This window comes from Sebastes umbrosus, chromosome 17 (assembly GCF_015220745.1).
Source record: "Sebastes umbrosus isolate fSebUmb1 chromosome 17, fSebUmb1.pri, whole genome shotgun sequence".
Taxonomy (NCBI): domain Eukaryota; kingdom Metazoa; phylum Chordata; class Actinopteri; order Perciformes; family Sebastidae; genus Sebastes; species Sebastes umbrosus.
Genome location: NC_051285.1, coordinates 21,046,730 through 21,070,405, shown reverse-complemented (window position 1 = coordinate 21,070,405; position 23,676 = coordinate 21,046,730). Strand labels below are relative to the sequence as shown.

Here is a 23,676-nt window from a genome sequence, read left to right as displayed (position 1 = left end):
ACATGACAGATATTCGGTCTGACAAGACACAAATCATCTGACGCAACACTTACAACTCATAACTGAAAAGTGTATCAGCCCAATTCACAATCAAACACGAACAAATAGGCTATTCACAATCTCAAACTTGAGGACAACAACTCAACTCTGAAGTCCTTTCAGGTCACTGAGCTCTTCATCCTGTAATAGACCAGGAGCACATCAATTTAGCCGCCTGTGTTTGCGATCTCATTGCATCCAAGTCCGAATGCTTGGCTCAGCTTTTTCTATCCCACCAGCACTAATCTCGGGACCCATTGTAATTAGCTTCGATTAGCCTCTGATAGGACTTGGCAAAGCTGTGGGAAACACTTAGATGAAGTCATTAGCAATAATGCATGAATCATTTATTCATTATTACAAGACCACTTTTACACAATAGAATGAGGTGACACCTTAAAGGAACACAGTGTAACATTTCGGGGGATCTATTAGCAGAAATGTAATAAAATATTCATAACTATGTGTTAACGAAAATAAGAATCGTGTTTTTGTTAGCTTAGAATGAGCCCTTCATATCTACATAGGGAGTGGGTCCTGAGTCTGCCATGTTGCTCCGCCATGTTTCTACAGTAGCCCAGAATGGACAAACCAAACACTGGCTCTAGAGAGAGCCTTCCACGTTTTTACGTTACCTGAAGGCCACCGTAGTTCTCCGATACGCTTGTGAAACTGTGGTAATGTGAGCTGCAGAGTGCAAAACTGTCGTACTGCTAGCCACCGTCTGACTTCCGTTACTCCTAAAGTATAGTGTTATTATGGTAAGGATGGACTCTGAGTGAGCTTTACCATGGTTTTGCACTCGGCGGCTCACATTTCCGTGAGAGGGAGGAGTGAGCGAAGGGGTACTCAGTTGGTTGCAATCTGCAACCACACCACTAGATGTCGCGAAATCCTACACACTGTACCTTTAAGAACACTTAATAAATTATATCTTAAGAATTTGTTCCTTTGCGTGGTAAAATGCATATTGGATTATTTTGTGGGGAGTTGGTTGTGACTTTTTTCATCCAAACCCATATAGCCTATATTGCTGCAGTCCTTCAGCCTGTCATTATGTTGGCACTTCCCCAATCTCTCAGTAACATCTGCACTGCTAACACCATTACCCAGCCAACAGGTGAAAAGCAAACACACATGCACTAACACACGCATACAGCCATGCAAGCAACGATGTCAAGCTTAATAGACATTACAATGGGTATGCCAGCAAGGGGGATTAGCTAATTAACTGTTCTGTTAAATTGAAATTCAAGGAAAGACTAGATTTTTCCAAGAGCAGAGCTCGGTGGGTGGCCCGGGGTGGTGCGGGTCACCCCATGTGTTATCCCAGAATTCTTTAGCGCAACTGACCAATTCATTGGACACAAACTCACTGGGGAGTAACCTTAGTTACGCCTTACCTATATAGTTTATTTGTGTGGTCATGGGCTCACAGTTGTTCAGCTTTGGTAAGATAAGAAAGACTGGAGGGGAGATTCATACAGACCTGGATCCAGGTCAAAACTGTCAAAAACGGCACAGCAACCAATTACATTCCAAAGTCACTTCACCCATAAAGGAGTAAAACGTGCTATTCGATTCTCTAATTTGCCGGCAGAGATTCTGCTGCACGCTGCAACTCGCAACACAACAAAGGAGCACTTTTTGTACCATGTGATATTATTTATAAAGTCTAATATAGATTTTTTTTCCGCCTTTGATTTCATTTCCTTCCTTGATTTCATTATTCTGACCATGCCCGCGACATGGCTCTACTCGTCACATACTCACGCTTTGTCGGATCCCTTGGCATCTCTTTTCAGTCGTAGTAAACACATGCTTAACGTTATGAATTAAACAAAACCCTTCCTTAGGTTTGGCAACACAACATGATAGAAAGGTTAGATAGATAGATAGATAGATAGATAGATGAGGAGTGAAAATGGCGTGCACAGCGAACAATGTGGTGCTGTTCCAGGCAATCATCATTAAGATTTTAGCTATTGATGCAAAACATTACTGCAACAAGTAATGTTCCACAATCACTTGAAATGAAACACACCCCTAACAAATCATTATTCTCACTGAGGGTTGGAAACTTCGTTGTCCATGCAGTAGCAGCTTATACATTGCTATTTCTATATGTCAGCTGGCCAGGTCTCTCAATGATAACCCAGTTGTAACTCTTTGTATTTTCACAAAAAAATAATGTGAGACACCAGGAAGGTTCAAAAGAATACACAGCAGTTATGTGTTGCAAAACCTGTACAGCATAATCAGACACTGTTACATTGTAGCTTTTCTCTTTAAAGTGAGCTGCAGTGCCACGCAGCTACACAGACTGTCATGTAATATTGAGTACTGTGGAGCCCTCTTGTCCTCTCAGGTCCCATCCACCACTGTCACATGCCCTCAGGCATGGAGGCAGCCTTATTTGGCTATGAAAGGTCCCTTAGTAGACACTTTGGGCCCTCGTACTGCTACCAGGGGTTCCAAAAGAACTGAAAGACGACGCTCCAAAAAGACTTTCAGGTGAGGCAGAGTAGAGATGCGTTAAAAAGGCAGCTGTACAAAAGCCTTCTGCTGGCTGTCTCTGTCTCTCTGATGGTATTTCTGACGTTTCGGATACCAGGAAATGCACAGGAGTTGCAGGCTTAGAGAGACATGATGTTGTAAATGATTTAATAGCAAATCTGATGCAGCAAAGCAACCGGAGAGATGCGGCATCCCACAGGATAAAGGTCTAAACCTTTGTAATGAATAATATCCTCAGTCAGACATGACCTGTTTTATTCTCTTCTTCTTTTTAACATGTTTTTGTCCCAATGAGTATCATGGCCTTAAAACAGTTCATCCAAAGTACAAGCCAATATTTCAATATTTAATATGTCCAACTGTCTGTATATTGCATGCATAAATACTCTAAACAGGTTTTATCGTGAGAAGGTTAGACATTCTATGATAGTTACTTTATAAGACTGGTTCCAAACCTAAGGGTCACGACCCCCACTAGGGGTCACCAAAGCTTTAACGGAGGGTCGCAAGACCTTCTTGATTTTAAGGGGTGTAAGACAACTTTTTTAACTTTTAAAAAAAGACTCGGTCAAAACCGAGTATATGTCTGGACCGTGTAAGGTCAGTCTGTGATTTTGGGGCTAAATTGTCACACAAATAGTCAGTGGTCATGTCTATAATGTTAAATCCAGTAATGGTACATGTTCACAGCCTCTTTCCACGCTTCCCATTGTCTATGTAAGCAGCCGTTGGCCACTCCTCATTTGCATAAAGTTGAGGTCTAGGCAACCGGCGCGACTTGCCGCCTCCAGAAACTCCCTAGAAACTTTTAAACTAACCGTTGTCGACTGAAAATAAAGACAAATGCATGGCTTATTTCTCGCATAAAATGTTTTCAGAAACACATTTCGATGAACTATTTCTGTGATATAAGAGAAGAAAGTTTCCAAACGAGTCGCCATGATGGTTTTGGTTTGAAATCTGGGAGCAGCAGCCCACGAGCAATGAACATATATTGATACTCTTTGCCATGAGGGAAAGCGTTCATCCAATTAGATGCCTAGCGCCTTGTGTCTAGTGGCAGCCATGCTGGGAAGCGAGGCAATCACTTGCGAAGGTGAGTGGAACCACTGCACCCCTGTGAAGATGTAAACAAAGGACTGTTACCGCCTTTTCATTTTGAAAGAGCAATGGCCAATGAGGAACCTCTAACACTTAACGGGCAATGAGGAAACTCCAACACTCAACGGCCAATGAGGAAACTCAAACACTCAACGGTCAATCAGGAAACTCCCAACACTCAATGGCCAATGAGAAAACTCCAACACTCAACAGCCAATGAGGAAACTCCAACACTCAACAGCCAGTGAGGAAACTCCCAACACTCAATGGCCAATGAGAAAACTCCACACTCAATGGCCAATGAGAAAACTCCAACACTCAACGGCCAATGAGGAAACAGGATAAGTGCACGGTGAGGACCTACAGACAAACTTCCTGCAGTTATTGCATTGGGTTAATTGTACAGTTCATCAGTTGTTCTGTACCGTTATTGTTATGCATTGAATATAATATGAAATATCCATAAAATATGTCACTTAGATGGGAGTCATCAGTTTACTCAATGATAGAAAAGGTGTCCCTAAGGAAAAAGGTTAGGAACTACTGCTCTATATGACAGAAGCAAGCGAATCACATCTATGTGGTCCTGACAAGGCTTTCTTTATTATGTTTTGATCTAAGATCAAAACTAAATTGGCATTTACTGTATTACACTTGCAATTTAATGTCGATGTATTTGATTTAACACAAGAAGTGAGAAAGCCCTGTCATCTTGAATACTACTATATCAAGAACATGTATGCAAGAAGCTTTCAAAGTTGAGCCACCATCAGTCAGTCCCTCTGAAAGCCTGCTAAATGAATTTGAAGTAAACACGTCTTCCTGTAAATCCAATTAATCTAAAAAAACAAAGTTATACTGGTGCAACGGTGCCTCAACAGGGAGTCAACTCTATTAAGCATTAGGCCTATTTCCAAAATAAGAAGTCTGTCTGCCATGCCATTGAGTCGTATGTTTACCTTGTTTAGGAAGCAAAAATATTTCCTAATTCCATTAAGTGAACAAAAGATGCTTTTTTCCAAAGCCCATTGGACGTTTTGTGAGCAGTGCCACTTTGCACTGGGAGTTCACAAGGCTTTAAGATGGTTAGAATTGACATGGCGTCTCTTACAGCGTGTCTATTATGCCCTGATTCAATTTGGGGCTATATATTTATAGTCCCCGCAGCAAGAACAATGACATGGCCCTCTCTTTATAATTAGCTGTGTCTCTGCCTCTCTGTCATTAGATTAAGTTGGAATCCCAGACGCTCAGAGTCTGCGCTTGAAACACCACCACAAATGGGTTAATGCAACCCAAAATTCATTACTACAACATTAAGTTTATCTCATAGACAACCCGTCTCTCTTTCTAAGAGGTCAGTTGATCCACATGCGAGCCATTCACACTAAATTGCATACAAATGCTGTAAGAGCCGTCTCTCTCTGTCTTTATCGCAACCTTTAAGTTCAAAGCTATCAAACCATTCTATTCATATCATTCACTGAACTCACATGAACCAACTCACTTAGTCTGCTGTGGTGTTTAGCAAAGCTAATGCTTGGATGAATTTCCTCAAATTCAATCCATCTTGGATCACTACACATATTTGCTTGAGTAACCGGAAAAATAGGCCTACCTGTACGGTGGGATGCAATGCAATACAATAGCTCTGCAATAAATACAAACTTAATTTAAATGTTACTTATTTGTTGAGACTACTTCAGTTTTTTGTGTGTTGAATCAGTTCTGTGTTTCTTGAGACTGTATTGTAATAATGTACTGGACTGAATCAATGCTTTGTCTACCTTATTTACATATATGCAGAAGCAACAATGTTAGAACAAGACGAAAGAGTCTACAGCCACGCTAGCGGCTCTTGAGGCTGTAGACAAATGCTAACATGCTCACAATGACAACGCTAATGTTATGATGTTTAGCAGGTATGATATTTATCATATTCACGATCATGAGTTCAGTGTGTTAACCATAGACTGTATATACTGTAAGAAGTGGACATAGTTACCGTGACGTCACCCATTAGTGGACTGCCCTTTTGCAGCCTTGAGTTTGACAATTTGGCCGCCACCATCTTGTTTTTTTGCAACCAGAAGTGACACGAGAGGGTGGAGCTAAGTGCAACTGAACGCTGAATAAGAATTGTAGGCGATCGAAAAGGTTACAATTAACTTCCATGAACTGAAAACACATAGTGAAAGGGTTAAAGTTCTACGACGAAGACGCGGACAACACCCAGACCGGACAACGCTGTGGTAGCGACCTGTCAATCACAAGGTAGCCACGCCCTAAAGCATCCCCTGCTTTTTCTTTATTGTCTATTTGACTCTAAATGGGACCATAATTTACTAAATGAACATCATGCTGAATTGAAGAAGACTTGAAACTAGCGATTGAGACCATAAACTCATGTTTACAATGTTTACTAATAATAATAACATTTGTAATAAATCAAGTGAGAAGTAGGGTCATTTTCTCAGACTTCTATACAAAGAATGCAAGTTTAAGGCACTTCCTCATTGGCTTCAACATCTAGCCTACTATCTTCTAACACTTGTTAATTAGCACAAAACACAAGCTGAGGAAGATGGTAATGTCATTAGTTTTGCGGATAGCCTATTTGGTATTTGACAAATGAGTATTGGACACTGTTGGACAAAATAAAACTAAGACTTGATGTGGGTGCTGGATAAAAAGTTAAGTGATCTTCAAAGTTATGACAATGCATACTTTTCTTGACAATCCATCCAATAATTGGTGAGACATTTCTACAAATGTTAAACTCATTGTGGCTCTAGAGGGTAAGACATGGGTTCACCAAAGTCACAATTCATCCTCTGAGGAACATGAATGTCTATAAAAAGATTGGCATGGATGGCAATCCATACAGCATTTGTTGAGGCATACTGACCAACATTACCATCCATAAAGGCACACTGCCTGGCTAGAAACCCTACAATATAGTAAGAAAAGAAAGAACACATCTCTGTAACAGAGTGACACATCGCCTGCCCATTTCTATACATCCATTCTGCTTTTATTGTTAGCGTTCATGTCCTCTTTCACTCTGCCATTGAGCCAAATAGGTATAGCTCAAGTGATGCTTGTAAGGGGGGAGGTCGAGCGAGAGTAATATCAACCAGTCTGCATCTGTGTTAATGACCTTTTAGACAGGGCTGATAATACTGTGCTTCAAGCAGACTGGTGGCTTTCAGTCCTGTACAAAGGGTAAGTGTGTGCGCATGGCTATACAGTGTGCATGTGAAAACTAATGGGTCAGTTGCGTATGAAGCTAAGCTATCCAAGTTCACAGTACCCCGAGGCATGAAATCCATCTACTTTATCAATAAGGTCTGTCAGAGATGATTAAAGTAGATTGCAGTACAGGCCAGGGAAGATACCAAGTGTCTCCTGATGTCTGTGGGTCAATGACAACGTCAGTGCCTTCGTTCGGGCATCAACTGCAATTGATTTGCAACCTAATGGTGGTGCCTAATTGGCAACAAACAAGTTTAGCGCTAAGCTAGGCAACTGAACAATGGAAAATGGATGGTTTGAGTAAATTCTTTTCCTGACAAACATTAACCTGAGGTAGACGATTTCTCGTGCTGAGTTGCAGAGGACTTGCCATGGACTTGAAGTTTGACATGTGGTTCCATCCAAACCATAGACTGTATGCTATATAAGAAGTGGACGTAGTCACTGTGACGTCACCCATTGGTTTGTGGACTCGAAGCCTTGAGTTCGGCATTTTGGCTGTTGTCATCTTGGTTTTTGGCCGTCGCCATATTTTTTTTTGCAACCAGAAGCGACACAAGAGGGTGGAGCTAAGTACAACCGAACACTGATTAAGGCATTTTTAGGCAACCAAAAAGGTTATAATTAACTTTCATGAACTGGTAACACACTGTGAAAAGGTTAAAGTTGTAAGACAAAAACACAGACAACACTCAGACCAGACAACACCGTGGTAGCAACTTGTCAATCACAAGTTAGCCACACCCTAAAGCATATCCTGTTTATCGTCTATTTTACTCCAAATGGGACCATAATTTACAAAATGAATATCATGCTGTATATTGAAGAAGACTTGAAACTAGAGATTGAGACCATAAACTCATATTTACAATGTTTTCTGAGGTAATAAATCAAGTGAGAAGTAGGGTCATTTTCTCATAGACTTCTATACAATCAGACTTCTTTTTGCAACCAGAGAAGTCGCCCCCTGCTGGCTATTAGAAAAAATGCAAGTTTAAAGCACTTCCACATTGGCTTCACTTTTACGACCAAGTTGCCCAGTGCTTGTAGCACAGTCTTGCAGTTCCATCAAAACACAGCAACTACAGCTGCATCATAGTGCCCTAACAGTAAAGGCCACCACCCCATACTGGCATGGAATACAAATGTCCAATAGTACAAGTACATTCATTAGCTATACCATTAATCCTTTAAAGCGTTACAGTCCATTGTCTTGTGCAAGTTCTGTGATGACCCAGTAAATTAAAGGAACGGTGTGTAACATTTAGGTGGATCTATTAGCGGAAATGGAATATAATATTATGTTTTCTTTAGTGGTATAATCATCTGAAAATATGAATCGTTGTGTTTTTGTTACTTTAGAATGAGCCGTTTATATCTTCATACGGCAAAGATCCTTTTCATGGAGGTGGCAGCCATGTTTCTACAGCAGCCCAGAACGGACAAACCACACACTGGCTCTAGATAGGGCCATTCGCATTTTCACATTTTCGCGTCGGCCACGGTAGTTCTCCTACATGCTTGGCACATGGTAGAAGTTTTAGTTAGTTGCAATCTGCAACCTCACCACTAGATGCTGCCAGATCCTACACACGGCACCTTTAAGAAAGTGTAAGTAAAGCGCAAACTCAGCATTTATCTACAATATGGTGTCATTCGGGCATAAATATTTAGTAAGACTGTTTCTCCTTTCCTTTTAGAGTGTATGGAGAATTAAGCAGTGTACACAGTATGCTGTCAAAACATGCAAAATCTGGCACAAAAGTGAAATGGTCTGGAAACAAAAAGTAAAACAAAACACATGTGGGACCTTTAAGATGCAGCACAAAGTGTTCAGCTCTCTAATGGAGTTCATCATCTCAACCTCTTTAATGTGCCACATTCCACTCTGCTGGAGCTCGGAAAGTACACCGAAGTCTGAGCTTTGGAAAGTGATATCATCGTGAATCACCCTCAGATAAGCATGGACAGACATTTTTAATGCAACAACAAATAAACATGTGATTCATGTGTAATGAAAAATAAATGGAGGCAGAGGATACAAATATCTTCCTTGCGCATTACAGGAAAGATACTCTTAATTGAATCCATAAATGCGCCATTTTTGTGGTAATGCAGCTCCCTGCTTGCGGAGCAACACTAATCCCAGCGTCTAGAGCTTACAATCAGGATAAACAGATCCATGTGTTGTGTCTATTATGTTACCAATATGATGTCATGATTAAAACAAGGCCCTACAGAGCCCAGACAACACTTGAGGTGACCGCTTCCTTTGACCTCTCTGCTTGGCCTTAAGTCCACGCTTAAGTTTATCTTCCTGTCCTCTTCCTCCCGTTTGTCATTTAAGAGTGCTCTCCCAACCCTCAGATGTGATACGTTCTTTACTGGCTTGCCCTTTGGATGACTTTGCCAGGAACCCTCAGTGGCCTAACATTCTTCTGAATTTGTCCCAGGTGTGGACTGTGACCTCTGAGGTGAAATTCATGCACCATCACTCAGATTGATTGCCTCCTTCCTGTTCTGGCGCTTCTCTCAAGCCGTCGTCGGCTTGGAGCTGCACCAGAGGAAAAATGGTGGCATATCAGACCATCCCTCTCAGTAGCGCTGAGTGAGGAAAAGCAGACCCAACCACAGCCAGCTCCCTTCTTCAACCGCAAACTTTTTTTCTAGTGTTGTCATTGGCTGTGTTAGAGAGGCAACCTCATGGCATGCACGCCATTTCTGTGAAAGTCTACAGAAAGGAGTGGTGAGTGATGTCTTCCCACCCGTCTACTCTCGATCGTGCTTCTCTGAACTCCTCTCATGGCTTTGATTACAAGTTATTACCCTTCTCTATCTCGGGAGCCATTGATCATTTGTGGGACCTGTGAGATCACTTCCTATCCCGAGCCTTTCCTGCCTTGTAACTGTCAAGCAGCACTCCACTTCACCTTGCACTCATTGTGGTCCAGCCCTCGGTGCAGCAAAGAGAAAAAACAGCACTTTTTTTTATTCTTTCAGGAGAAAAGGACTGATTAAAAGTAAACAATCATTATTGTGAGAGTTATATATTCTGTTTTAAGTGATGGTATATGGAACCTTTCCTCCAAGATCCTGTAAATTAACAAACTATCGTCCTTATATTATCAGTAATTCTTACAAAGTAATGTAACATTTTTGTTTTCATGTCCCTTTCTCTGTATGACTGCATTCTTAATAAGTGGCTTGTGATATTCTAATTTGTGTGCAATATTGCACAAATACATTTTGAAGACTTCAATAAAGAAAAATGCAACATTTTTTTTTTTAAATTAATGCAAGGAAACAGAGGTATCATTGAAGAAATTGTAATATGATTACAAATTCCACCTAGAAAAGAAAAGAAATGAAAGAGAGAGAGAGAGAGAGAGAGAGAGAGAGAGAGAGAGAGAGAGAGAGAGAGAGAGAGAGAGACCACATCAGTGGTCAACCTTGTATTTTCGTTTAAGGAAATGTCTCTGCTTCAATTCTGTCAACCAGAGAAATATGAATATAAAACACAACCCATCTTGATCAGGATAAGAAAATTCTAAATGTATAAATAAAAGCTTTAAATTCAGTGGCCGATTGAGTTCAACTTTCCTCCTCATCTTTTTATGGGACTTGGTGTAAGTTGTGTTTTCTGTAGACATTGTGCTGATATTGATATGTAATATGAGGAAGACAATAAATGAATAAATTGATAAATAAATTAGATATATGTTTGTTTTTTTTAAATGTGCAAACACACTACTAGATCACATTGCTGAAAGGGAAACATTGTTTTCACTGCTGTTTTGATGTTTCACTAGAGCCTTGCAATATTAATATTGCCTTTAATATTAATACAGCCTTTAATGTTACCAGGGAACCTGTTGAATCTACATCAGATTCATCTTTTGTATAAGCCTAATATAACAAAGGATAGCCTATCAGTGAAAAGTAACACTTCACAACACTTTGTAACTTAGGAAGAAAACCTGAACTTCATTTAAATTATGTTTTTTTTCTGAAAAGTCTAGACTCTAGCCTCCTCTACAGTTATAATTAATGGATGAATTATTGAAAACCTTTCACTCCTAGTTTGTTCAATGCCTATAGTCTTAGATTGGTCTACAAGGGAGATTACAAAAAAGAAAATGAGTAAAAAGAAAAAAAAAAAAGCTCTTATGCCTTGCCATCACTGAAGAGCCAAATTGTCCCACGTTTTTATCTCGTCTTTCATTAGACAAGTGCTGCTTTCATTCAGATCCTTGCAGTCATGTTCATTCCTTAACTCAGGTTCTCTCCTGTTCACAAAAAGCCAAAGTAGCCCTGCAGGCTGCACTGGAAGGAAAAACTGGAGCAGGCAACTTGAGGATTTGGAGAGTTGCCTAAATGTGAAGTGACAGGAGAGAGCCCTCGGCTCTTTGCGGGACGCCAGCAAACTGGCGCCCAAGTCCGCCTTAATTAACAGATCCATGCACTTCATCAAAAACCTGGGCTGTATTCAAAAGATGGATAATAGAGGAGCGAATGAGTCAGCCAGCCATCCAGAAGTTCAGACACATTTAGAGAATGTTTTGAATGTCACTTGTGGGAATAGGCCTATATGGCATGACGATCATCACCTGTATATTCTTCTTCTTTTATTTCTTTCTCCAATATCGTAGTATAATATGTAAAAAAAAAAAAAAAATACATAAAAATGCCATAGTATAGTATGTCATAGTATAGTATTTCGAAAAAAAAAATCGTGTTATTGTCACAAAAAAACCTTTTGTATTTGGGATTCAAACTGTTAAACTTTTTCCAGATGATGGCATCCTCCAAATTAAAACATCTCTAATGAATGCTGTCATAATCACAATTTATTACACCCTTGCGTCAATGTATTTTCAATTGACTGCATTCTATATACATAATTAATTTCTAATTATTATTATTATTATTATTATTATTATTATTAATAATAATAATAATAATAATAATAATAATAATACTAATTTGCATTTCATATATGGAGATTTCACACAAAATAAACAAACAAAATATATAAATCAAAAATACAGTAATAGTAATAATAATAATGATACATTTTATTCTCATTCTTATTAATAGGTATTATAATATATTAAGATATATATATAAAAAACAAAGTTGATAAAGTACTTTAATAATCATTCATTCATGCTGTGCTACTACTTATTAATGTTGTTATGCATGCTGCTGTCTAACCCACTAAAATCCCACTATGTCCCTGTAGTGTGAGCGGTAGAAACCACGCCCAGCCTGTGTGTAATTGGTAGGGACAGTGAAGATATTTGGCTCATTAGTGTGGCGTGCCGGAGAGGAGAGGACAGACGTGTGACAGAGTAAAAACACCATCTTTTTTTATCACCCTCTTGGTCCACATTCCTCGGTGCCACTGCAGTTTTTAACCAGCTTTGCGCATGCATGGTGCCAAAGTGGATCTAGACTGCAAAAAAAGGACCATCATTGCATCTCAATATCTTGACTGGAGACTTCTGGACATTTGATCTCTTGGTCATGCTACAAAACTCACAAACTCTCCAAAAAGGTTGTTGCAATTTGCGCGCCTGCAGCAGCAGCAGCAGCAGCAAGTGAGACTTTATGTAGTATCGACCTGTCAGATCGGATGCCCAGATGAGAGATCCAGTCGACACAGCAGCGGCTGCCATGGCTTACCACCCTTTCCAAGCTCATCGACCAGGTGCCTTGCCCTTGTCAGCCTTCTTTACCGCCGCTCAGCCATCGTTTTTCCCCGCCGCGCTCTCTTTCCCAGACGTCGCCGCCTCCCTGGTCGAGCCTCTGCCGGAGCGCGCCGCCTCTGACGCGGGGCTTTTACGCACGGCTCTGGGTCAACAGCGGCAGCAGCAGCCGGTTCATCCGCCGCGGTCCTTTAAGAGCCTGCAGGCGGACGAAGAAGGGCTGGAAGACGACCCCAAAGTCACGCTGGAGTCAAAGACTTTATGGAATGAATTTCACAAAATGGGAACTGAGATGGTTATTACAAAATCAGGAAGGTAGGTTATCCTTAGAACATTTAAAAAAAAAATGAAATTATCATCACATTTAATTCATGATGTCTAATTATCTTTTGATATGTTTAGATATATTTTCTTTTCTTCTGTACTGTTTTTTTTGTATGTATTTCATTGTTTTTATTGGATTGTTTGGATGTGTTTTTGGTTAGGTTTTTCCTGCACATTTTGTGTACTTCTTGTTGTTGTTTAACTTTTGTTGTATTTTTAAAATTATGTTAGCTTAGATCTTCATTTTTTGTTATTGTTTTTTTTTTTCTCCTGGGGTTGGTGGTGGTGGTGGTGGGGGGGTTCTTTGTATAAATAAGCATTTGGCTTCTTGACTCCTCCTGACACATTTCTTGTTTTGTTTTTTTCATTGACTGGATTTTGTGAAGTTTTATATATGTGCAAATAAATAAAGAAAAAAGAAAAAATAGGTGAATGTGAATATTGAAAGTGCCATTATGGGACGTAAAGTCATGGGTGTTTAAATGCCATCATTTTATTCTAAGTTATAACTTGTTTTTATTATTATGGGATTGATTTTTAGGGATTTAGCTGCTGTTTGTAATTTTTTAAGAAGCCAATACATCAGTCCTTCTGATCAGGGCCCTTTGATCACTTATAGTTCCAGGGATCCAGTTCAATCAATGCTCAATTAGCCAACTATAATAAAAAAAAAAAAAATTAGATTATTACATTTTTCCATCATCCAAACTCATTTTTTTTTATATATTAACGAAAAAATTCTCTAATGCATGCAAAAAAGTCCAAATTAAAGATTCGAATTAATTCTCTCTCTGCCACAGGAGGATGTTCCCGGCTTTCAAAGTGCGTGTAGACGGGCTGGTTGAAACAGCAAAGTACATCCTGCTGATGGACATTGTCGCTGTTGATGACTGCCGCTACAAGTTTCACAACTCCCGCTGGGTGGTGGCGGGAAAAGCTGACCCGGAGATGCCAAAGCGCATGTACATCCACCCGGACAGCCCGTCCAAAGGAGAGCAGTGGATGAGCAAGCCAGTCGCTTTCCATAAACTCAAACTCACCAATAATATTTCGGATAAGCATGGATTTGTAAGTATCCTATAGCAATTATTCTATCTTTAATTATTGCAGTATTAATTTATTTTTAAATTGAACTTCTATGAGTCATTCTAGTCAATTATGTAATTTACTCTCCACACCATTCATATTCTTTCTTTGTATTCATTTTTTCCCAGACAATTTTGAATTCGATGCATAAATACCAACCCAGATTTCATATTGTGAGAGCCAACGACATAATGAAGCTTCCCTACAGCACCTTCCGGACTTATGTTTTCCCGGAGACAGAGTTCATTGCTGTCACTGCTTATCAGAATGAAAAGGTAACCTCCATCCTCCCTCCCTCCACACCCACTCCTAATCTAGTCATATGCATGCATTATACACCAGATGCCCCTGGCAATGATTTTGCAGTGATGTGGATTTTATTTGTATGTCAAATTAAAAGAGAAACATGGTGCCTATGGGGATGGTTTGGAAAGGTCAATTTTAAGGTCATATAGGGCCTAAAAAAGAGGCTCCATCATTAGTGCCACATATGAGCTTTGTGGATGCTGTGCAAGGATCTCTATTTTTGCCCCTTGCTGATTTTTTCCTTTTCTTTATAAGATTACACAGCTAAAAATCGACAACAATCCCTTCGCCAAAGGATTCAGAGACACTGGAAATGGGAGGCGAGAAAAGAGGTATTTGTTTTGCCATCATGATTCATCATAATATTAAAGGGCATATACCCATATGGGTATATATGTTGACCTAATCTGAATTTGTGATCCTGCAGGAGTAAGCAGTTAACTGTTTCTTCAATGCACGAGAACCAAAGCAAAGCGGACTGTGCTGATTCTGATGACTCGTGTGAACAGCCCAGTACCAGTGATCCGTTTTATTCTCCTCGGGAGCTGGTGAGCAGCCCTCTGATGTCCACACCAACCTGTCAAGGTGGGTTAACTAGCAGTCTATTATGTCATTAAACTGACTTTATGACAATGTTTCAATGAACCCACATAGTTTTTTTAATAGGACTAAGTGTTAAACGTGCAGTCACTAAACATCATTCTTCCTTATCAAAATCTGGCGCCTACATTGCCCACAATGCAACTCGACCACCAATGGTTTGGTGGAGATTTGGGTGTGTCCCAATCGAAGCTGACTCATGCAACATCCTTTAGGCAATTAATCAGATTTCAAGCAGCTCCCTCTGGAGCCACAAAGATTTTTTTATGAAACTTTTCTTTACATATGCACATATTAAATCAGAATTCAAATGTGGATCTTAAAGGGGACATACCATGAAAAACTCACTTTTTAAGTGCTTGTGCACATACATCTGGGTATCTGGAGTGCATATCAACCCACAAAATGTGAAATAATACCCTTCTGAGTATCTCCACCCACGGCTTGAGAACTACCTTTGCAAAGGTGCACCATATTTTTCTCACAAGCCAATCAGAGCAGACTGGGCTTTTTCAGGAGGGGGGCTTAAAGAGACAGACGCTAAAACGGCTTCAGACAGAGCGTGAATACAGGTATATTCAGACAGACAGTATGAGATAAACAATGTATGTGAAAATGAATTAGTAAGTAAAAAGTATTTATAAAGTGCTTGTCACAGACATACATCACAAAGTGATTGACAAGATCAATATGCAAACATACAAGAAAGAGCTCGGTAACTCTTCATTTTACAGGTCTGCAAATTTCATAGTAATTAGGTGATAATTAGCAAGTAACCTATTTGAAATTTCTTTGGAATTACTGCAAAATTACCCCAATATTTACCTCAAAATTTATCAAAAATGACCTAATTATCATGAAATTTGCGGACCTGTAAAATGAAGTGTCACCAAGAGCTCATATAAAATGAGGTGACCACACAAGCAACGTGGTTAAGAAATTAACAAATAAAACACAAGACATAGAGAAATGCATTGTCAGACATAAGAGATGAGCTGATGAGTAAGGGTGAAGTAGTTCAGCCACATATGCAGGAGTCTCACCCTGTAATGCTCTGTAAGTGAGAGTGAGAATTTTAAAGTGGATCCTATACGCTACAGGGAGCCAATGAAGAGATCTGAGTATAGGTGATTTGTAATCCATGAGTAATCCATGACAGTGTGCCAGCATGCATAATAGCAGGACCCTGACACTGAAGCAGCTAAAATGAAATCCAGCCTTCATTCATTTTATTATTTACACCTGTGCTTTTCTTACTGTGACACATCAAAATGTGTTAAAAAATGAAAAATGAAAAATACCCTATTGTTGGCTTTGTGACGTGTTAACTAAGCTCACTGGAGATGATGCCTTCCGAGAGGATAAGATGGGCGTTTCAAATATTTTGTCTTTATATGTACTACAGTAACAAAACAAATCTTAACACTCGGGGTCTACATACTAGCTCTTTTCATTAGCTTTCAACCACATATCATGGTCTTCATCAGCTAGTAGTAAGTGAACCTTGAATTAGGATTTTAGTTTTGTCCTATTTTCAAGGTCAACAATACACTTTCACTAATGAGGTGGCCAGAAAACACAATAGGGTGGAAATTGTGATCTGTAGATCTCAACCTCAAAGTACTGTATGACTCAATCTGGCAAAACAAAAAATAGCTTTGCTTTAACCTTTTGAGGTTAGTCACACATGAACACGGTCTCGCTCATGGCTCAAAATGTTTGCCCTAAGTCATCTCTGTCCCCACTGTGTTCTAATCATAGACTGTATATAGAGATGGACGACATGACAGCTCTCCAAAAGTGAAGCCAAAATATCTTGATCGCCCCCCTGGTGGCTGGCTGCAGTATAGGTCATAAATCCCACCCCCTCCATGTTCCCGATGTTGTGTCCCGATCACTACTGTGCAGATTCTGGCTCCAAATGACGTCAAAATCTCAAGATTGCAGCTCCCGTATCTGGGATATTTTGGCTTCACTTTTGTGCAGTGGGAGGAAGTAGAGACGCGTCTTCCATCTATATATACGGTCTACGGTTCTAATAAGGGCACAAGGCAGAACTATGCTTGTTTTACTTTTAGCTGCACATACAGTTATTGAATATAATGTTTTTTTCCCCACAGATGACAACAATATTGGAAGTGATTCAGATATCGATCTACAAGATGAGGACATTGCTGAAGCCAGCTGTTCCAGGACTGAACATGTGTCTACTTTGAGTCAGAAGAGCGAGGGGATACCGTGGAACCAGCCTGCTCTCAGCAGGAGCGACGACAATCAGGACACTACAAAAGAGAGGACAGTGTTTAGGACATTAGATGATTTGTACTCTACAGAGATTGATTCTTCAAAAAAGCACATGAGCGAAATCAAAGACGGTGCCCTGCCTATGACGTCTCAAACGCAGAGCTCGTTGTCCCTCGGCTCTGGACACCTTCAGACTTTGGATTTCTCAAGTGCGCACAATCAACAGTTTCTCAAGCTCGGAGCACCTTTGTTGTTTCATCCGGGACAGTTATCGGTGAAGCCAGATGGTGTGGGACATCTGTTGTCTTCTTTGCCTGGAGTAGAAAACGGAGGCCTATCTTCTCAGAGCATCACCTGTCCATCTCCCTTCATGTTTCACCTGTCGCAGCACATGCTGGCATCTCAGGTAGGGTTCAGCAGAAGCACGCTATTCCTTATATCACACATATTCTTATAATGACCAGATATCGGAGGCTCAGGATGTTGGCTCCTTAAAGGGTCCATTCACATGTATTTCCTCACAGAAACATCTGCCACTACTCCATCAAAGCACTTAAAGATCCCATTGAAGGTGTCATTCCAAAAACATGCATATAGTGATGATATCTCTATAGTCCCTCTAGGAAAAAGTAAAAAAAAATATTTTTGTAATTCAGGTGAACTGACCCTTTAAATGGAACTGTATATGTTTCTAGTCCTGGATGAAGTAATGTTATCAACCTCCAGCCAATAAGATCATGCTCGTTATGAGCTCTAAATACTTCAAATTCAATGTTTAAAAAATTATGAAATGCAATTTCTGTATGTCTGAGACTATACAACTGAGATAATTATACTTTCGGGAATTATATTTAGGTTAATACAGTCCTTGATCGCCAAATTGACCAAGCAACCATTAAACAGGAAGTGCAGTCGGGTCTTAAAAGAAGAAGAAGACATACTTTATTTATCCCCGAGGGGAAATTCAATTTTTTCAAGTCCTTTGTTATTTTTACACATTAGCCCGAAATAAACACACTTGCACAAACAGGACTTACGCACGTGCATTACTGGAGTGATGTCAGAGCGAGGGAGCTGTCCATGGACAGGCGCCCCAAGCAGTTGGGGGATCTTAGCGACCTTCCTTCCAATATTCCTCTAATGAAAGAACAGTTTTCTTTATAAAAAAAAGTGCTTGCAAAATAGGTAAAGAAGAAAAATCATATGATATCATTGAGTGGAAAGACTGATCCGAAAATTGTTAATAAACTTCTTTATGGCACAACAATGCAAAACTCTCTTTGCTGGACTGGATGGCAAGTGGAGAAAATGCATACAGTATCCTATACTGTAACTCTCCTTTCCTTGGTTTAAGAAAAGGAGAGCCAATTGGGCAGTAAGGTAGGGGTGGTGAGAGGGTGTGTAATGGGAGGCTGATTTGAAGTTCGGCCAGCAAAACTAAGATGAGGTGCTCGTTTGGTGAAAGAAATCTGAATTGACAAATGTTACACTGTGCAAATCTGCAAGGTGAATTTGTTGCTGCAGTGCAAGCCTCAAATGATATGGCATTTTCCCAGTAAGCAACCTCCAGTTCTGAAAAGTGAAGCCAATGCGGAAGTGCCTTAAACGTGCATTCTTTTTAATATCCAGCAGGGGGCAATTCCTCTGGTTACAAGAAGAAGTCAGATTGTATAGAAGTCTATGAGAAAATGACCCTATTTCTCACTTGATTTATTACCTCAGTAAACATTGTAAACATGAGTTTATGGTCTCAATTGCTAGTTTCAAGTCTTCTTCAATACAGCATAATTGGGACCATAAATTATGGTCCCATTTATAGTCAAATAGACAATAAAGCAGGGTATGCTTTAGGGCGTGTCTACCTTGTGATTGACAGGTCACTACCACGGCGTTGTCCGATCTGGGTGTTTTCAATTCATGAAAGTTAATTGTAACACTTTGGTTGCCTAAAAATGTCTTATTCAGCATTTGTACAGGTTGTACTTAGCTCCACCCTCTAATGTCACTTCTGGTTGCAAAAAAACAAGAATGGCGACGGCCAAAAACCAAGATGGCGACAGCCAAAATGCTAAACTCAAGGCTTCAAAAAGGCCATCCATAAACCAATGGGTGACGTCACGGCGACTACGTCCACTTCTTATATAAAGTCTATACATTTTCCACACCATTAGGCCTATGCTAATCAGGGCCAGTGGTTACCAACCTACAAGGGGTCAAGAGAAGAATCTTAAGGGGTGCAAGATGATTACCAGGGTAGGAAATAATAGAAGAAAAAAAAAAAATGCTTTACAAAATTCTGCTAATTTTTCAGAATTTTCTCTATACCACTCCTAAGCTGAGTTAAAAACTCAGACATGCAACCTGTGACAAGGGACAATCAGTTTGAGCAACTGTGCTTGTTTCACAAAAAGTTTGAACATCAGAAAATCTATGGTGTTTAACAATTAACAATCTTATTCTTTCGCACAGGGAATCTCGCTGTCACCCTTCGGAGGACTGTTCTCCTATCCATACGGCTACATGGCAGCGCCAGCACTCCCCACCTGTTCTGCGACCTCCACGCTGGCCAGAAACCACTGTTTCCGCAGCTCTCGGCCCTGGTTGCGATTCAGCCCTTATCAGATCCCCACCACCTCGGTCACCTCAGGCCAAAACCTGCTGACAACCAGATCACCCGGCAGTACAAACTCACAGTCTGAGGTGTCCAAATCTGGGGGCAGCAGAGAGTCGAGCCCAGTGTCTGACAATCACAGTCACAAAACCAAGGCCAAGCAGAAAACTGCTTCACCGAAAAACATTAATGAACTACCAAACACGCATAATCCGGTTAGAGGACTTGATAAGCCACTTCCTCCACAATAGACTCTCCTGTATGTTGTTTTTCATCCTACACGTGGTGGATACGGAGTGACACAAACATGTTTATGAAGTTGCACATAATAATCACCTTAAATACATATTTTGTCAGAAACTGCATGTGTTGCTGCTATTCAACTTGTCATTATATCATCAATAAACCTGCCTAATAAACACTGATTTGGTGATTTACAGGTCAAAAGACACCCAGACATTTATGTTAACACTAGGCTTAATTATATTTATCAGTGTGAAGGAGGTTCTCACGACATGTTGATATATAGTCATTTGTAACAACCATTAAAAGGTGCAGTGTGTAGGATCTGGTGACATCTAACGGTGAGGTTGCAGATTGCAACCGACTGAAAGATAATGGCCCTATCTGAAACTTCTTCAATATTAAACTTAAAAGTTTTAAGTATTTTATGTTCCTTTAAATGCAACCTAGATGTCTAAAAAAGTCTTTGACTGCTTCAACCAAATTTTGCCCAGTTTTAACCTAGACATCTGGGTGTCTTTTTGATTTGCAAAAACACCAAATCAATGCTTACTGGAGGTTCTATAGTAATAGAAACACTATTAAAAATATGTTCATTGGAATTCCTTTGGGGGGAAACGAGCTAAGCAAAACTCAATGCCCAAAGTGGAATGCTTTACAGTAGGACAATAATGTGCTTTAAATATGAATAAAACACTCCTTTATTCTGTATGATGGTGTAAATATTTTGTTCTAGTTTTCACATACTATATAAAACATGACAAATCAAAGCCTTCTGAGACTGAATACTGTAACTGATCACTGTTAAACCTGCCATTGAGATATGAGGAAACCACCTGTTCACAGTTTCACATGTATCAAAGCCGCACCATGAACTTGGAGGGAAAAACTCAGGATTTTTTTTTTTTTTTTTAAACCAGCACTTAAGAAAAATGTCTTCAGTAATCTGGCAGGTTGTCTGCCAAATTATTCAGGTGAATTGTTTTTCCACAATTTAAATAAAGATGTTCACATTTCATGCAGTTGTCTTGATATGTTTATATAGTATCGTTGATGTTACATTGCACATTAAATATCCAGATGTCTAGTATGAGAAACAGGTCAGATATCACATTACCTCTGCTGTCGCATCACTATGTACATCTTAAATAAGATAACTCACCATAATTTGTGATTGATTTCTCCACACAAGCTAACCCAACCAAGTATAGCACATTGTCATGGATGGTGCTTAAAACAGAGGTAATTAAAGGTCTAGACTCTAACAGCTAAGCATTTGTCTTTCTTTTGTGTTAATAAATACTATATGAAGCTGAAAAATACTGAAGCATAGATCAGTAATCATTTGTCATTATTTTATGTTATAGACCAGGCGACCTTGGGTGCCACCATTGGCACGCGGTAGCTTAACCAATGGCACACTAGCAATAAGTGTGCAAGGGAGTTTTTGTAAATGTTGAAGTGCTCTCATATGCATGCCAGATTAGCACAGCCATTGGCAGTTGTGCAGCCTGTTATTTACGGTAGTTTGATTGATTTTTTTTACAACCCGCATTCCACAAAGACCCACCCTACACTGCCTCTAAGTTTGGTTGGATTAATGCTATGCATGTTGCCTATATGGATGGAATAAAATTACAGATCCGTTGGAGATTAAAATTTTGATGAGGTGTCATAATTAAATGTAATGTTAACTTTAATGTTGACGTGGCACACTGATTAACAAAAACAAATTATATATAAAAGGTTGTTGGCCACTAGACCATCAAAGATCAATGTCTACAAAGCTACACAGACGTGTCAAGAGTTGGACTGGATTCAAGAGCTGGATTCAATGAAACCAGCTCATCCGGCGTGGATCAGGATCTGTCTGGATGTTAGGCCTATAATCCTTTAAGTTAATTTGACTAAACTAAATTTCGATTGTACTTCCGAATACTGTTTTGGCAAGATCAGCCCTCGTGCTTTTCTTTTCTGGCCTGTCCTCAATTTTCCATGTTTGTTAGGAGTATGGCACCGTGGCCCTGGCTGACCTTCTAACCAAATTACTCACTCTCATCATCTGACAGTTAAATGCATTGTAAGGCAAAGATTGATGGGAACCTAATGATCTTAAGTCTGCAGTAATGGTTTTGGAAAGCAATCTTAGGATAGTACATCTTGGTACTGCTGCTCCCACTCTCCAAGAATCAATAATAGCAAGTGAATTAAAAATGTGTCACTTAAGTATTTAATTTTTGGGGGGGAATTGCAACTTCATATTATCGCTTGTTGAAGCTTCGCAGCAAGCTAAAAGTGGCTCTGTGCAACAGCTGCTGCTGCTGCTGCCATGCCCTTGGCCATAGTAATGGTGGCTGAGCAATAAAGGTGAATGAGCGGTCCTGTGCACTTCATTCCATATGCATGAGTGCAGCTCACTGCTTGCCGGGGCAATTCCCAAAACATCTCTGCTTGTGACAGCAAAGCTACACTTGAGTTGTTAATCCGCTCTGCTCGTACATCTGCTCAAGCTGCACAGAAAAATACTTTTTTTTTCTGAATACAGAAATTAAATATTGATTCATGTGGTCGATGTAGGATGTTTTGTTGAAATATTTCTTGGGTATTTAGAAGTATATGACCTTTCCACACACCTGAGCTTTCACACAAGTTTGCTAACACGCAAACAGTGTAAGTGCATATTTTATGATATGTTCATGTATATAGGGCTCACAAAGATGAACACATTTTATCTGAACATTAAAGGTTCTCTATATGATGGGATTCAGAGCATTAATATAGCAGCAAACAACTATTTGCTATGTAAAGATATAGTGGCGGACTTAGGCTGTTTTAGGAGCAGGGGCGAAAATGAATAAATAAAGAGGTCACCAGCTGCATGCTTTGAGGCACCAGCACAGAACGTTTTCTAGCATGTGGGCAGCCTATATGGCACTGCATCAAATTTTCTCCATTTAAGGGCACCTATTAATGAACTGCATCTTGTTTTCTCTACTGGAATGGCCCCATAGAGGGCACTTCATCATGTTTTATCTACATAAGGGTATCCAAGAGGGCACTTTTGCTTCGTTTCTTTCAAACATGGGGGGCACTGTTAGCTGTGAACCATTGGCTCAGCCGTCGGCTTGTTGAGAGCCGTGCGGAGGCAATAGCAATGCTCTGAATTCCCCTTTAAATGACCAGTGTGTAACAATTAGGGAGATCTACTGGCAGAAATGGAATATGATATTAATAAGTATGTTTTCTTTAGCGTATAATCACCTGATAATAAGAACCTCTCAATGGAGTCTGCCATGTTGCACCGCCATGTTTCAACAGTAACCCAGAATGGACAAACTAAACTTCGTTAACTTTTCCTGTTAGGCCCGGAGTCGATAACGTTATTTGCTCCTGTCGCCGCCGCTCTCTCCCTCTCTCTCTTCATCACTCACTTCCCACGTACACACACACTCTACGCACTGGCTGTGCTCTAAATGACTCTAGAGAGGGACATTTGCATGTTTGCGTCGGCCACCGTAGCTCTCCGACATGCTTGGGAGAGGCTTGGTTGGTTGCAATCTCCTCACCTCACCACGAGATACTACACATTGGACCTTTAAGAGGAGATAAGGAATGGCTACAATAGGCCTCTGGAAGGAAATA

General features: G+C 40.0%; 1 protein-coding gene and 1 long non-coding RNA gene across 2 annotated transcripts in view; one reads left to right on the top strand and one right to left on the bottom strand.

Annotated features, from left to right (window-relative positions):
- Positions 1–526: 526 nt before the first annotated feature.
- The window catches only part of LOC119475402, a 33,511-nt gene continuing 10,361 nt past the window's right edge, over positions 527–23,676 (bottom strand). The window contains exons 2-3 of the long non-coding RNA XR_005203788.1: positions 23,310–23,496; positions 527–576 (exon numbers count right to left, since the gene is read on the bottom strand). This is a non-coding gene — a long non-coding RNA (uncharacterized LOC119475402). The remainder of the gene's footprint in view (positions 577–23,309; positions 23,497–23,676) is intronic.
- LOC119475401 (T-box transcription factor TBX2b-like) lies at positions 12,069–20,398 on the top strand. Its single transcript, XM_037748056.1, has 7 exons — positions 12,069–12,935; positions 13,745–14,012; positions 14,159–14,305; positions 14,592–14,668; positions 14,764–14,921; positions 17,057–17,586; positions 19,650–20,398. The coding sequence occupies exons 1-7, from the start codon at positions 12,556–12,558 to the stop codon at positions 20,040–20,042; spliced, it is 1,953 nt and encodes a 650-aa protein (XP_037603984.1). The 5' UTR covers positions 12,069–12,555; the 3' UTR covers positions 20,043–20,398.

Bases quoted from the DNA above. Each gene is read 5' to 3' on its own strand.
- LOC119475401 (XM_037748056.1), top strand. From the start codon at position 12,556: ATGAGAGATCCAGTCGACACAGCAGCGGCTGCCATGGCTTACCACCCT. The intron at 12,936-13,744 runs GTAGGTTATCCT...TCTCTGCCACAG, and splicing joins GTTATTACAAAATCAGGAAG to GAGGATGTTCCCGGCTTTCA. The intron at 14,669-14,763 runs GTATTTGTTTTG...GTGATCCTGCAG, and splicing joins AATGGGAGGCGAGAAAAGAG to GAGTAAGCAGTTAACTGTTT.